The 13,865-nt window shown below is 52.5% G+C and overlaps 5 protein-coding genes across 5 annotated transcripts; 1 reads left to right on the top strand and 4 right to left on the bottom strand.

Moving 5' to 3' along the window:
* Positions 1-664: 664 nt before the first annotated feature.
* On the bottom strand, positions 665-1,708 carry J4E93_000167 (uncharacterized protein; the record flags this gene model as incomplete). The annotated part of the gene is made up of 1 exon (XM_049338130.1): positions 665-1,708. One exon carries the CDS (start codon positions 1,706-1,708, stop codon positions 665-667), a length of 1,044 nt encoding a protein of 347 aa, XP_049204015.1.
* A 1,106-nt stretch (positions 1,709-2,814) lies between these two features.
* On the bottom strand, positions 2,815-3,702 carry J4E93_000168 (uncharacterized protein; the record flags this gene model as incomplete). Its single annotated transcript, XM_049338131.1, has 4 exons — positions 2,815-3,321; positions 3,372-3,377; positions 3,438-3,615; positions 3,671-3,702. The coding sequence occupies 4 exons, from the start codon at positions 3,700-3,702 to the stop codon at positions 2,815-2,817; spliced, it is 723 nt and encodes a 240-aa protein (XP_049204016.1).
* Positions 3,703-5,230: 1,528 nt separating this feature from the next.
* Positions 5,231-7,452, top strand: J4E93_000169 (uncharacterized protein; the record flags this gene model as incomplete). The annotated part of the gene is made up of 8 exons (XM_049338132.1): positions 5,231-5,463; positions 5,551-5,631; positions 5,692-5,982; positions 6,037-6,134; positions 6,198-6,415; positions 6,487-6,723; positions 6,785-7,346; positions 7,400-7,452. 8 exons carry the CDS (start codon positions 5,231-5,233, stop codon positions 7,450-7,452), a joined length of 1,773 nt encoding a protein of 590 aa, XP_049204017.1.
* A 453-nt stretch (positions 7,453-7,905) lies between these two features.
* J4E93_000170 (uncharacterized protein) lies at positions 7,906-9,079 on the bottom strand (the record flags this gene model as incomplete). The annotated part of the gene is made up of 4 exons (XM_049338133.1): positions 7,906-7,960; positions 8,009-8,780; positions 8,828-8,870; positions 8,966-9,079. 4 exons carry the CDS (start codon positions 9,077-9,079, stop codon positions 7,906-7,908), a joined length of 984 nt encoding a protein of 327 aa, XP_049204018.1.
* Positions 9,080-10,681: 1,602 nt separating this feature from the next.
* Positions 10,682-13,423, bottom strand: NIP1 (Translation initiation factor 3 subunit c; the record flags this gene model as incomplete). The annotated part of the gene is made up of 4 exons (XM_049338134.1): positions 10,682-11,935; positions 11,980-12,352; positions 12,401-13,013; positions 13,096-13,423. The coding sequence occupies 4 exons, from the start codon at positions 13,421-13,423 to the stop codon at positions 10,682-10,684; spliced, it is 2,568 nt and encodes an 855-aa protein (XP_049204019.1).
* Between the last annotated feature and the right edge of the window lie 442 nt (positions 13,424-13,865).

The raw sequence follows: 13,865 nt of genomic DNA on the forward strand, positions 1-13,865 counted from the left end.
GCTTCTTTGAGGTACCTTGTGGCTTTCTTAGGGTGCGTGTCGAGGTGCAGGCTTAGACCGATGAGTGCGAGAGCGTCGTACCAGTCATCGTCGTGGACATTGGGAGGTGTGTTGCGATCACAGAAGGCTGCGTACCATCCTTTGTAGGCATCGTGATACTGATCTGCTCTTAGGGCCAAGAAGGCGAGCTCGTTGCAGCAGCTCTGTACGTCAAAGCCGAGAGCGCCAAATGCAGACATCACGAGTGAGGCCATGGTGTTGGATTGGATGTGCCGACGCGATGTCGCGGTGATGAAGGGATGCGTGGGATTGACTTGCAATGATGCTTTGAGGATGAAGAGAAAAGAGTCATGGAGATGGATCAGGCGTGTCAGAATAATGAATTATTGTCATTGACGATAGATGAGTGTCTTTCCGATCACTCACATGTGTGCTATCAAGTCCGCCGCTGCTCTTCACGTCCGCGCCGCGCGACATCTGCCAGCCTTTGTTGGAGACCTGTTTGTGTGCTTTGCCTCTCTATCCTCCCCCCCGACACAGTCCTTCGTGCCTCTACTTCTTATCTTGGGTATATGTACATGATTCGTAGCGATCGCTTCGTGTGAGGCTGTCTTTGGGTGGCCGCGTAGCGATGAGTGTATGAGGTAGATCGCTGTGGATCAGCTCAGTCGTCGCCAAAGACGATGAAGCTCGCTTCTTCCTCAATCTCGAAGTATGCGCAGTCACTGTTACTGAATTCGCTTTCGCAGTCAGAGTTGTCCTCGTCAGAGTCAACATCTTCCCAGTCACTGTCTCCATCATCCTCCTCGATCTCGCAGGTTGAGTCAAGGACGGCTTGTGACTCCTCTGCCTCAGACCACGAAGTAATGTTGCTTGACTCGTCTGTTGAGCCGACATGATGTATCTTTCCGTGAGAGTAGTCTTCCGAATCCTCTGAGACATCATCTTCTTGTTCCCCTTCCTCAACAACTGTGTGTTTCCCAGGCTCGTAGCGCGGCGATCGCCTATGGAAGTACGGATTGGGTCGTCCGGGCTCGAAATCGGTGTCCGGGGCAAAGACAACTGCAGCCTGTTTGTTCGATCGCGGTCGCTTTTCTAAGCAACCCGTAGTCTCTGACCAGTATAGCTCCACAGCCTTCGCTGCGGTTCGCACGTCTTCGTGCGCGACCTCTGGATGCTGCGCAGACCATGAAGCTTCTTCTTCGGCCATGAGCTCAAGTCTCGATAGCTCCTTAAGTGTGCCGATCTTCCCCTTGCACCAGGCGCTGTAAACGGTGTGTTGGTGTTCTGAGCTGGTGAGTGTACAAGATGGTGCGCAACCGCCTGCGCTTTCGAGAGCCTCTGACAATACATTCATGTATCTGATGTGCAGGTCGATGATACAGACGGGACATCGTGATTGTAGCTGGCCGGCTGCTACAGGGTGCATAGGATGCTGACATATCGATGCGACTGGCGATTCGAAGGAGGATGACGTCTCCGCAGAACGTCCGTGGGTAATGTGACCGGAAATGTCGTCAAATGGGTCTGAGAAGTATCCAGAGTCTTGTCGTTTCAACCACTGGTGGAAGTCTTCGTATTCGCGTGCTGTGGGGATGTAGCCTTGCTCAGCTGGCCTAGTATTCGTGTGCAGACATTGCCATCGCTTGTACTGTTTCAGCTCGCGGGGCGGCATGATGACGCTCGCGGGTATCTTGGTGCAAGCCATGATGGCGTCGTGGATTGCGTGGTAAGGGCAGGTCCGTGACCTGCAGGTAGAGAGCAGGACTTGTGGTGTCGTAGACGTGTCGCGGGGCGATGGAGATTGAGTGCTGTTGCTGTGTATGCTAGGAGTGTTCACAGTCTCGTCCGACAGATGTAGTGCGTGTCCAGGTGGTCCCTGAGGAAAGTCACGGGTGCAGCACTACCACGGTTGAGCGGTTCGTTTGCGGGGAATGTGACCGCTGGTACCAGGGAAACTCTCGGTTGCGCAGATGTCTTTTGGGCGAGCCTCTGTTCGTTCACTGCTGCAAGCACGGTCGTGATGTTTGTGCGCGCGCTGTGAAGGGTGAAGGCGAAGATTGTTTCGGATCGGTTGGACGTCCTTTGTCACAAGTTGCAACTTGTGAGCGCGACTGTCGCTGCGTTTCCGCTTGAAACGCTCTCCCTCAAAGTCTGACGTCTACGCCAGGAGGCTATAGGTGTATAGAGATGTTCGGAGTGGCAGTGTCGCGCTCAAACGCGGTGACCAGTGCGGACGTCGTCGCCCAACTTCGCGATCTTGGGGAGATTGGAGTACCAGAAAAAGGCCATGATTCTCGGGCAGATATAATCCATTCCTGTCGCTTTGCTAGGTGGAGTGGAAATTTCGCGATGTGTCGCGCGGGGGTTGCCGTCGACTTGGGCCGGCGTCGGATGCGGATGTGGGGGAGCGCGGCTGCTGTGAAGAAGAAGGCGGGGCAGACGCGTCTGCTATGAATGACTTGTGAGGCGGCTCTCTGCTGGGCTTCACTGTCGATCGCGAGTAATATCGCGTCTTCAGTGTGGGTAGGGGCGTAGGGGCGTGTGGGTGTGAAAGGGTCAGCTTTCGTGGGCTGGGCTCGACACTATCGAATGGACGGTGCGGGCGTTTCGTCATGACCCCCTGACTCATTTGGTTCGCGCTAGTGCAGATTAGCGTAATATCCTATTGCTGAGCTCCTCAGCCACACATACGCCACCACCTCAGACTGCCTCACGAATAACTTGATCACCAGAGAAGATATCACTACCGAGGTATGAGATTTGCATACGAAACTACCGCAACAACGCCTATGGTATCAAATATTCCTAGGTCTAGCCCAGCGGCCTCGCAGCCCTCGCCATGAAGCACTGAATCTGACCCACCTCCTCGCTTGGTAGCTCAATCTCGAACTTTCCCTGCAGCACCTCAAAGCGAAAATCGACCAACCCAGCCTCCCGCATCATCGATGCCATGTCACTTTCCTTCTGTTGCGGATGTTTCGCTTTGCCTGCCCCTTGAGCAGCTTCGCTTACAACGTAGCTGTACAGATCCTGGATGAGAAGGACGCCTCCAGGCTTCAGCCTCTGCCCTAAGAGCCGGAGAGCGTCCTTTGCGGAGGGAAAATGGTGCAAAGCTGCGCCGACTGTGATGAGGTCGAAATCGCTATACTCTTCGCTGTCGAGCGAAGAAGGCTCGATCGGGTCTGACAGCAAGTTGCCGACCGTGCCGGCAATCTTTTCGCGAGCAAGGCCGAACGTATCTATGTTGTTGATGTACTTCTCAATCATGGCAGGAGATACATCAACTGCTTGTATGGAAGATACGTATGGTCCAAATGTCTGAGTTACGATCAGCGAGGGACCTGCGCATTGTACGCAAGTGTACAAACCTTACTCTGCAGGGAGGTACGAAGTCAGTATATGTCTCACATGCACTTCGTATAGCTAGAACTTACCATGAACCCGGGCCCGCACGCATAGTCCAGCATGTGCACTGTCTTGCCCGTTTCTGTACCACCTGGGAGCTTAGCCCAGTCGATGCCTACAAAAGCGATCCTATCGACAATTACACTAGCAATCCGTTGACGACTGGCCTTGTTTATTGGGCGCTCTTCGAACCAGTCTGACACCTGCCTGACACGCTTTTAGCTGATGCAGTGTTGTAGCGTCTGCGGATGGCATAACTCACCCTGTGTCTTTCTCGTGGTGTGGAGCTGACATTGTTCAAAGGTACTCGCAACACTACGTGATGCTGCGCCTTGCTGTATGCTCTGCGAAGCGTACTTTATACAAGCCATATCCCACTGATTACTTTATGAGTACCCCATTGGATTTGCGCTCGTTTGCAACAAGTCTCCGGCTTTATAGTCGTCGGCGACTTTCAGAAGCACGCTCGGATACATGATGCCCTCAATGAGGCTACAGAAAAATATCCGGACAGAGACACAGCGTACTGTTGGAGCCGCGCTCCTCCCGTAACTGCTCTTATGTCCCACATTCCTTATTGTATCCGCTTTGGTGCGCAAATAATGTCGTACGTTGCTGATAGCATCCAAGTTGACAGGGTCAGCATCGCCAGGTCGGCTCTCCACCAGACGATCAAATCACACATGTTGTGCACCAACCGGTGAGCCAGGTCTGCCATTGAGTCACCACACCTCGTGGAACTCAAGCCTACCACGATGAGCTCAGCCCGAAATATGGTTCGAACGCGCAGCGCGGACTTTCCGAACAGCCGCAACGTTGTGTATCTGGGTACGTACACCTACCCAACCAGTCACAGCGGCCTTCATATTAGTAATTGGGCCTTCGCATATTGGCTTCCTCGGTGAGATTCATAGCGTTGCACATCGGTTGAGTGCATACCCCTCTACCCACTGCTACAATGCGACACCAGGTTCTGGAGGTTGAGTTGCGGGGTTACCGGACGCTCCCGCACGACGCTGCAATCTCGATGAAGACCTCGCCGTCTGACCCACCACACCTGTATAACGAACGAACGATTTTGTCTCCTCCAGCTGACATATTCTCGGCTTTTCCGGGCCAAGCGAGATGGTATGGAGCATGACTGGACCCAGCAAATCACGAACCTAATATTAGTTCTGCTTTCAGCCCGACCCTAGTCCAGGGCTGAACTTTGGCTGCTACCGAAAGCCACAACACTGCATCTTCGAACGAGAAGGTTATATTCTCGCAATCGAAACAGATGGACAGATGTATTATACGATACAGGTCTGTCGTGAAAGCAGTACTGTACAACTCATTTTTTGTTGGATCTTCGGGCTATGGAGTGCTTACGGTAGACATTCAGCGGCTGAACAGGATCAAATGCTCGGCTCCACTCGCATTACTATACGCGCGATCGAACCATAACTAGCATCCAACGAATGATAATGTGTTCGTTGAATGAACTCTGGACGCGGTGGTGCTGACAGCAAGCCTCACGAACCCCAATTGGTCCAGAGGTCCTTGCCATTGCTAGGTACATGCTAACTGCTGTGCTTACTGTTGTGCGGTAGACATGCCCTAACCTATGTCCGGATGATCCACGACCCAGAAGCACTCAGGCGCGCTCAGGTATGCATGCTACCCTGTCCTTAGCCGTCAGCACTTCTCTTGCATCTCCTAGAGGCGCAGCTACATTTGGACCATGTCTCTTGTCCACCCGCGCAGGCTCAAAGCTAGTGAACTCGCTGTTCCGTCAAGATTCCGATCCACCCTTCATACCTAGTACCTTCTATCAGGCAAAATGGATCGACGTGAAGAATACCGCGAGGACATGAGCAGTCCCCGAAGCTATGCCGATAGCCAGTGGAGCCCACCTTCACAATTCCAGGAACACAATCAGATATACCCAGTCGATGGTTCTTCACAACCCTACCCCAACTCGAACACCTCGCCAGCAGTCTCACCCCCACTACCATATGAACAAGAGTACCACCAGTCTCCACAGCCGCAGAACTATGAAGCATACAAAGAAGGGTAAGTCTGATCTTTCTCATTGTCTTTTCCAATGTATTCATCACATCGCACGGCCACTTCTTGGCTCATGATCTAACGCTGTAGCAGGTATTCGACCGAGAAAGAGACTCCGTACAGCACACTCGACCCAATAGGCACGCCTACTCCAGACTTCTCCGGACCTCAAGTGTATGTGCCCTGTAATACCTACTTGTGATACGTACGCTGACTTCATCCGCGGATTTGCAGAGTGCCCGGCCAGTTTAGTCACTACCCTCATGGAGGCCGACCAATGTCACCTTCATCGCATGGAGGCACTACCATCACATCTCCAAACATCCGGCCCTACGGTTTCAAGGAGCATGTCGACTCGTATGAGAGCTACCATGAAGCTGCCCCTCCACCAGTGCCACCTAAAGACGATCGGAGATGCGGCATGAAGAAGCGCCTGTTCTTCATCCTCATCGGGCTCGGTGTTCTTGCACTCATCGGTCTTGGTTTGGGACTCGGTCTGGGCTTGGGTCTAAGGAAGGAGGAGTCGTAAGCTTCAACAAGTGTACTTCTTCATGCACTCCGTACGCTAACGCAACGCAGACATAAGGACGTTGTTCATCCGTTCTGTCGCGATAACCCTGAGTCCTGCATTGGCGGCTCTCTCAACGCCGAATACTTGTCAAAAAAAGGTGTATTCAGTGAGTACATATCTGCAAGTTGAATGTAAAATGCACACTAACTTTATACCTACTTCCTCCCAGACGGCACTGGTATCGCTCTAGCTGGAGAGTCGTGGAATAAAGGCCAACGACGAATCTTCACGCTTTACTTCCAGCATCATACAGGCGACATCCGGTTCATGCAATATACCACAGACAGACAATGGGTCGGCGGAACCAAAGCTGAAACTGTAGCTAGCGACGCGAAGGACGCATCGCCCATATCCGCGGTCGCGTTCGCCACCAATGAGACTCAATATGTAAGTACTCTCGGGCTGACTTCTAACTAATTTCGGTCTTTGCATCATGTAACTATGCTAAGTACGAGTAGTTTCACATCTTCTACATTGATAGAAACAACACGCTCAAGCAGCTCACGCAATCTAACATCACCGACATCTGGGAACCCGGACCACTCAGCAAGCTCAATCTTAAAGCCTTCGATTCGCCGACCACCGGTCTGCAGGCCTGCTGGAAAGGCAACTTCTATGGGGATTCCGACTTCTCAAAATTCCCTACTGCTTCTGGTCTCAACAATACAGACCCATTTGCGGACCAAAAGGGCATGGTAAGTTCGAAACGTAGATGCATCTCAACGATGTAGACTGACACGATTACCATCGAAACAGGACATCTGGTTCGCCACCGACGAGTCGACCTTTGAGCAATATGCTTGGTACAGCGGCCAAAAAGAGGAAACTTGGGTACCTCTTAAAAGATGGTCTGGCTTCAATGGCCACGCCGGTGTAGGCTGCTACAGCTGGGGCACAGGCACCACAACGTACGCCATGCTAAACAACCAGAACAACGACGTGGAGTTCTGGTGGAAAGACGTAAACGAGAATGTCACGTCCACGGAGTCGCACCCCACTAACTCGTGGCAAAACGCCAGCATGGGCACCATACAGAACGTGTATCCCATTACGTCTCTGGGCTACACGACGTACTTCTATGCGCAAATGGCCGATCGAAGTATCAAAGGATATAACGTTACGTATCAAGCTGAGAATACGACGTTCCTCGAAGACGAAACGTTTGCCATTACTAATCCTGCGGGGCCGGTGCTAGGACTTGGTGGCACACATCTCACCGTCACTGCATTTGCTGAGAAGCAAGGGGAGAAGACGTTGTGGGATAGTCTGTACGTCTTTTATCAGACGAAGGGGGATGATATTACAGCCTTCACGCGACGTAAGCTTAGCTTCCTTCTTGATTCAATGCTGCAGTCATACTAATAAATCTAGGATTGAATGGCGGCGAGTGGAATCAGGGTGTTTTAAGTATTCCGGATGAGTAGACGTGGGATGAGAGAGCAGGCTTGATGACGTTCACTTCATGTCACATTACTGGGGCTTTTCATTATCGCCGTCACTGCGACGGCTAGTCCTGGGCGTTTGCGCTGGGTACCGTTTTTTAGGATATTCTAAATCATGATTTTACGAGCTTCACGACAAGAGCGTCTGCGGTCGCTTAGATTGCCCTTCTGAAAACGACGTCCCAACGTATAACATCGCTTCCATCGTTGAACTACACATGAATGTGAGCCTACAGAAGGACGCGGTATTTGTATTGTTGCGGCCTGTTCGAACACCCTCGACACGACTGCCCGGGGCAGACCTAGCTATTGTCTTTCCAAGCACCAGCGCCATAACCAGCGGTAGGCAGTTTTCCTGGAGACGAATATGGTAAGCGACGGAGCCGTTGACAGCGGGCGGATGGTAGTAGCGTCGTCGGGGAGCGAGCGCGTCCATCAATCCTTGAGGCGCGTACCTGCAATATCTTCCTGAGCGTCTCTGATGAGAAAGCTGGAAGCTGTCAGCCTTAAACAGTGTTGAAGTAAGATTCCAACTCACTTGTACCACAAAACGGTCGGCAAAACCGTACCCAGATGCCACAGGCTGTGCGCATCAACCATGCCCATCCAAGGCGGGAAGTCCAACAGCTCCAAGCTCATAGCCAAGATGATCCAGGCTACACACAAACCTGGCCAGACAGCCCAAGTCCTCCCAATCTTCTGATACTGAACGTAACTGAAGCCACTCCAGAGTAAGTTTGACACAACACCAACAGCGACATTGGCAGCCATGTTGTACGTGTAATCCCAGGACCAGAGCGAGAGGTACAAGACATGCAACGTATACAACGTAATGCAGAGTCCTGTCCAGAGCCTTAGCAAGCTCTGTTTCCTCGGCTCCTTCCTGTCGAGTCGGAACACTCTGATAGGCGCATAGTACAGCCCGTACAGAACATTTGCGCCCGCAGCGAAGTAGTCCAACTTCTCCGTGACCCCAAAGTCTCTGGTATGGAATATCATGCTGAACGTCCAGCTCGCCAGGCCCACGTAGCCAAACCACAGGTAGTATTTCCGCAGCGGGTACGACGCGGGAATCTTGTCGCGGAGCTGCGACATGCCCCAGTCGTGCGCGAGGTAGTTGAAGAGGGAGAAGATGACGCTAAACGGCTCTTGCATGCCCATGAAGCGGTAGAAGGGCCATTTGCCGTGGAATTGGTAGATGGGTTGCATGTACGGGGGATCGCGCGCGAGGCGTTGGGTGGTTATGATGTGCTGACACGTGTAGTCGCATTCTGAGGGACAGTCCCAGAGGAGCAGGCGGCGGTGGAAGGCTGCGCGTGTGAGTAGGCGTGGAGGAGGGTGGCTGGGGTGGGCATACGTATTGACGTGCCATCTGGACCGCAATTGGCTTCTTTACACACCTGTAGATGAGCAGTTAGTTAGATGTCTCAAGTCGGTGAAGGCGCATTCTCTTTGCTCATGTCTCCAGCCAAAGCGCAACTCCATCTACACGTACCTGAACACAGTCCTTGAAATCGGGCAGTCTGTCACCCAATGAAGCCTGGGCTGCTCCGCCCAGCAGAAGTAGAACGGCGAGGGTGTGCCATACAGAGGCTATTCGTAGCTTCATGGTTCACCGATGTGGAGGGCTGCGGCTGCCATGTGGTTTCGTCTCGTGTTCTCAAGTCGCGTGTCTGCGATGGATCGACAGGGTCTTGGCGGGCCGGTAACTCCGTCGTTTCCCCTGGGCGCGTGTATGGGAACGACGACGACGAAATTCGCAGTATGGAATTTACGCGCAATAACAAGGGTTACCAGTGTTTCTAGGCTATTGTCTTGAGGAAATGAAAGTTGGAAGGTGCGTTGTAATTCAGATTCTTACCAGAGCGAAGGCTAACAAGATCCAAAGCAATATAAATTCCAAATCCATTTACTTGACTTTTTATGTTCGCAACATATCATTGATTATCCCTTAAAGAGTTGTTGTCGTCGTCCTTCAACGTTCAAGATCTCTATCCACTAGATTGACTCCATACAAATATGGTTCGGCCAACAATCGGATACCATTCGGTTCCCACATTCCAACAGCCCCACCTTTGGGCTACCGGTCAGAAGAGGAGTTGTTCTTCGTTTGGTTGGTCTATCGTACGGTGAGGGGCTCAACCCCGCTTTCACCCAACATTGGATACGTTCTAATTCGACAATTTCCCATCAACACCAATGTCTTCAAGACTCTAGGGCGTGTGGCTCAGTGGTAGAGCGGTTAGTTATCACCCTGTGCAGAGTGTATGCGACACAAGTACTGACTTAAAGTAGTCCGCTTTGCAAGCTCTCTGCGCTAGACCTAGTGCAGAAGACCTGAAAACAATTGCGGAAGGTCCGGGTTTCGGTAAGACAGTGAATTGAACGAGTTCGAGCACAGTTGCTAACAAAGTCGGTAGATCACCCGCCCGTCCATCTCTTTTTGCCGCCACAGACGTCTGGCATCTATCTAGAACACTTCGAGTGTCCAGCTTTTTGTTATTTTTAGATGATCAGACAATTTTTGCTCGCAAGATATACCGCCCAAAGAGACAGGCGGACGTTGCTGCTCAACGACGCTACCTTTACCACATCACTTATTTTAGAGAAGTAAGAAGCACTATATAGTATGGCTTTAGATGTTGTGTTTGAGCTCTAGATAAAAAGGGCGAAGATTCACACAGTACGTGAACCCGAAAGAAGGCATATCGTGTTTTTGATCTTGAACACTTTCGCAACATACGAGAGACTCCTTATCACATTATTGCCCTCACTCTATTCCCTCCAGAGTATCTAATTCGCTATGCAAAGCCAAGTTGATTGACGTGTGCTTCAGCACACTACCTAGGTACTCAACGCACCCGATGGAGCACAATTGTACCAAGGCAACTTTCCGCTTCATCGCCGTACATCTAGACACTAACGAACTCGAAGGATGGATGGCTACACAAAGTCAAATCAGAGTATGTTGGGAACTGTCAGTATTGCGATCATATACATTCTGTTTCACATCCATCAACCATCAAGGCAGTCAGACTACGCGGCCACGAACATGATGTGCTTTTTGCGTACTTTTCATTCCTGCATTCGCTCTCATGATCTAGCTGAAAAGCATTCGCATTACCACGGAGCTACCAAAGGTGTAGTCCGACAAAACCGTATTCGCCGCCCATGACCCTACGTTGCCTCCTAGAAGACGAGGTATCTACGTCTAAGCCTGGATCGCACGTCCCAAAGCACCGCCAGTGAACTGTTGATTCCTTCCGCCCCGTGGTCCACCTCCGCCGCGACCACCACCACCACGGCCGCCTCCTCGGCCACCACGACCGCCACGTCCACCTTGCCTCTCAAAGGCGTTGGCGGTTCCTTGTGTGCGTTGCTCCAGTGTCTTCTCGTTCGACTCGATGAGACCGGATGCCTTGTCTGACAAGCTAAGCGCGAGCGTCTGTAGTCTTGACAGCTCAACACCCTTCCTGAAGATGATGGCAGAGTTGACTTGGTCGAGAGCGGCAGCAAGCTCCTCGTGTGAGATCATCTTGGAGACGACAGCGGAGACCTTGCGCTCTGACAGCTCGAACATACCCGCCAGTGTGGTGATGGAGAGCGTGTCGTAGAAAGGTGCGTATGTGAAGAGATACGTCCGAAGACCCTCTTCCTGGATCTGCGAGGAAAGCATCTCCTTAATCTTCTCCGAGTCGGCCATGAGCTCCCAGATCTTGATCGAGTTGATGAACTCAGCTGCCTTCTTCCATTCACCTGCGGACAGCGCCTTGGAAGCCTGCATGACGTGATCACGCGTGTTCTCAGGAGGACCAGTGAAGATCTGGCGCTCATGGTACTCTAAGAGACGGCGGTAGGTCTTGCTGATGACTCGCTTCCTCAGGTCGGGCGAGGAGCCAAGCTGTGCGAGAAGAGGAATCTCGAGCAGCATGGAGCAGGTCAGGTAGACACACTCTAGCAGCTCAAGGTTGATGTGCATGTGGAAAGGAAGTTGCCGTTGACGCTCGAGACGCTCTTGCTCGGGCGAGATCTGGGAGTATCGCTGCATTTGCAGACCTTGTGCGAGCAGCTCCTTCTGCCTGTTGCTACCGCAGATCTCCTGCAGCGAGGTTTGTGCCTCGTAGACAAGACCGGCACGGAACGCGCAGAGACCAACTTGGACCAGCGCGCGGTTGAAGAGAATCTGTGTGTTGACGTCAAAGTTGCTAATGGTCTCTTGCAAATGCGACATGAGCATCATGTCGCGAGCCTTGTAGTACTGGTCGTGCAGAGACAGGAAGTAGATCTGGCACAGCATGGCGCGAGCACGGATGATGCCCTCACTGTTCTGGAAGAGGTATGTGCATAGAGTTTGTACGAGGGAGGCGGTGTCGTTGGAGATGGCGCGGGGGGTGATCTCGGAGTCAAGGCTCTCTGGGATGGCCTTCCAGACGTTGTTCTCGAGGATAGTGATAACTTGGGAGGGCTATGGACGTTAGCATAGAAAGCAGAAAACGGCATGTTTCTTACCTTGAAGTAGACGTGTTCCAATCTCCGCATAACAATGCGGTTCAATGGCTCTTGTGGAAGTTCTAGGCTTGGGTTCTTCTTCATGCTCTCAACGTATACCAGGGTGCGCACCAGCTGAGCGTACAGCAGAGCCTCGTCGGTCAACCGTTCAATGTACTCGGAAGTGTGTGGGTCGATGTGCTGCAGCGAGCGGGTGAGTTCGTCGTCGAGCCTCTCAACGAAAGAGACGACGCTTCCTGGGATGCGGAAGATCTCGCCGGGTGTGATGGTGGGCAGCTTCTCGTCGTCCTCCCACTCCTCGGCGTTCTCGATGACAACAATCTCGTTGCTGTTCTCAAGAATCTCAAGGAGCTTTCCGAATTCCTGGTCGGCCCTGCGTTATGTTAGCAAATGGCAAACATGTCGGGCCAAAGGTACTCACAGCTTCCACTGATCTTGGTGCATGTGGCTGGCAGTACCAGACGTCAAATCGAAGCGCGTCGAGATGAGGGTCAAAAGAACGCGGACCTTTTGGTAGTCGTTGACGGCGACGTCGAACAACTTCTCCAGTGTCCGGATGTGCTCCAGCTTGTCCGAGTTCTTGCGACCACGCTGCTCGACAATGGCGCGGAGGTGCTTGAGGATACCCTCAGCCGTGTACAGGACAGCCTTGCCACCAGCTCCAACTGTGATGAAGCCGTCGTCAGTGGCCTCCTCAACGACCTCGGTTCCGAGTTGAGGGATCTTGTTCTTCTTCTTCTTTTCCTTGGGTGCTTGAACAACTTCCTCCTCCTCGCGCATAAAGTCCTCCTTGTTCTCCCGGTAAGCGTTTATGTCCTTCTCAAAGTCGCGGTTGTGCTTCTTGATCTTCTGGCGGACAGCGTTGAAACCGCGGCCGTTGACAGCGTTCATCTTCTTGGGAGTGACCTTCTGCTTCTCGTGGGTCTCGAGGACAACCGTCTCGAGGTCGGCAACGGCCTGGATGTACAGCTTGGGGACCTTGCCATCGTTCTGCTTGGTCAGAGTAGGCACCTGGCGGATGAGCTTGTCGAACTCTGTATAACGTATGTCAGCACTGTTTGTACCCCGCCATCATATTCTATGCCACCTCCAGAGCCACCTCGAGATTGGACGTACGTTCGGAAATGACAGCCCAGTCGTTGATCTTCTGCGCGTTCTCAATGAGCCGGATAGTCGCCTCGAGCTCGTCGAAGCGCTTGTCCTTGGCACTCTTCAGCACCTTGTTCACATCCTCGTCGTCGCTGTCGCTGTCGCTCGAGGCGTCCTTCAAGAAGCGGTTGGCTCCGGTTTCGGATCCAGAGTCGGACGAGTCATCGTCATCGGATTCCTCGTCGGAGTCCTTGTCGCTGTCTTCCTGCTCAGACTCCTCGTCGTTGGAGTAGAGCTCCTCCTCGCTGGACTCGTCCGAGGAGCTGTCGCTGGCGGCAAAGAAACGCGACGCCATGGTTGCAGTGCTCGAGAGTAGGGATTTGCCGGAGGGTTCGAGGGTAATATGTGTGGCGGGCGCCGTGTGGGTTGACCAGAGTCACTGCCGCCTTGGTTGAACTTTCCGGAGCCGAATTTCGAGCCAGCGCCAAGCCATGACTGTGTGCCCCGCGCCTAACCCTAAGCAGACGCGAACGCCTTCACCACCATGCGCTAGGACAGTCACTCTAACCATGGAAGTTTGTACCGCGTGAATTCGACATTTATTGTTTGCGTCTCAACATGTATGTCTAGTAATTCCACAGCACAACCAGCCCACACCGAGCTCAGTTATCCTCCAACCCTATCACCGGCATCGCACCTGAAAGTATACACACGCATTTGTGGCCATGGACACAGCCAAACAGGTTTATGAGAATGCTAATAAAAGTACACGTGCTGCCATCCACCGCTTCCCCGAC

Source organism: Alternaria ventricosa (assembly GCF_023758065.1).
Source record: "Alternaria ventricosa strain BMP 2768 chromosome Unknown scaffold_1, whole genome shotgun sequence".
In the NCBI taxonomy this organism is placed as follows: domain Eukaryota; kingdom Fungi; phylum Ascomycota; class Dothideomycetes; order Pleosporales; family Pleosporaceae; genus Alternaria; species Alternaria ventricosa.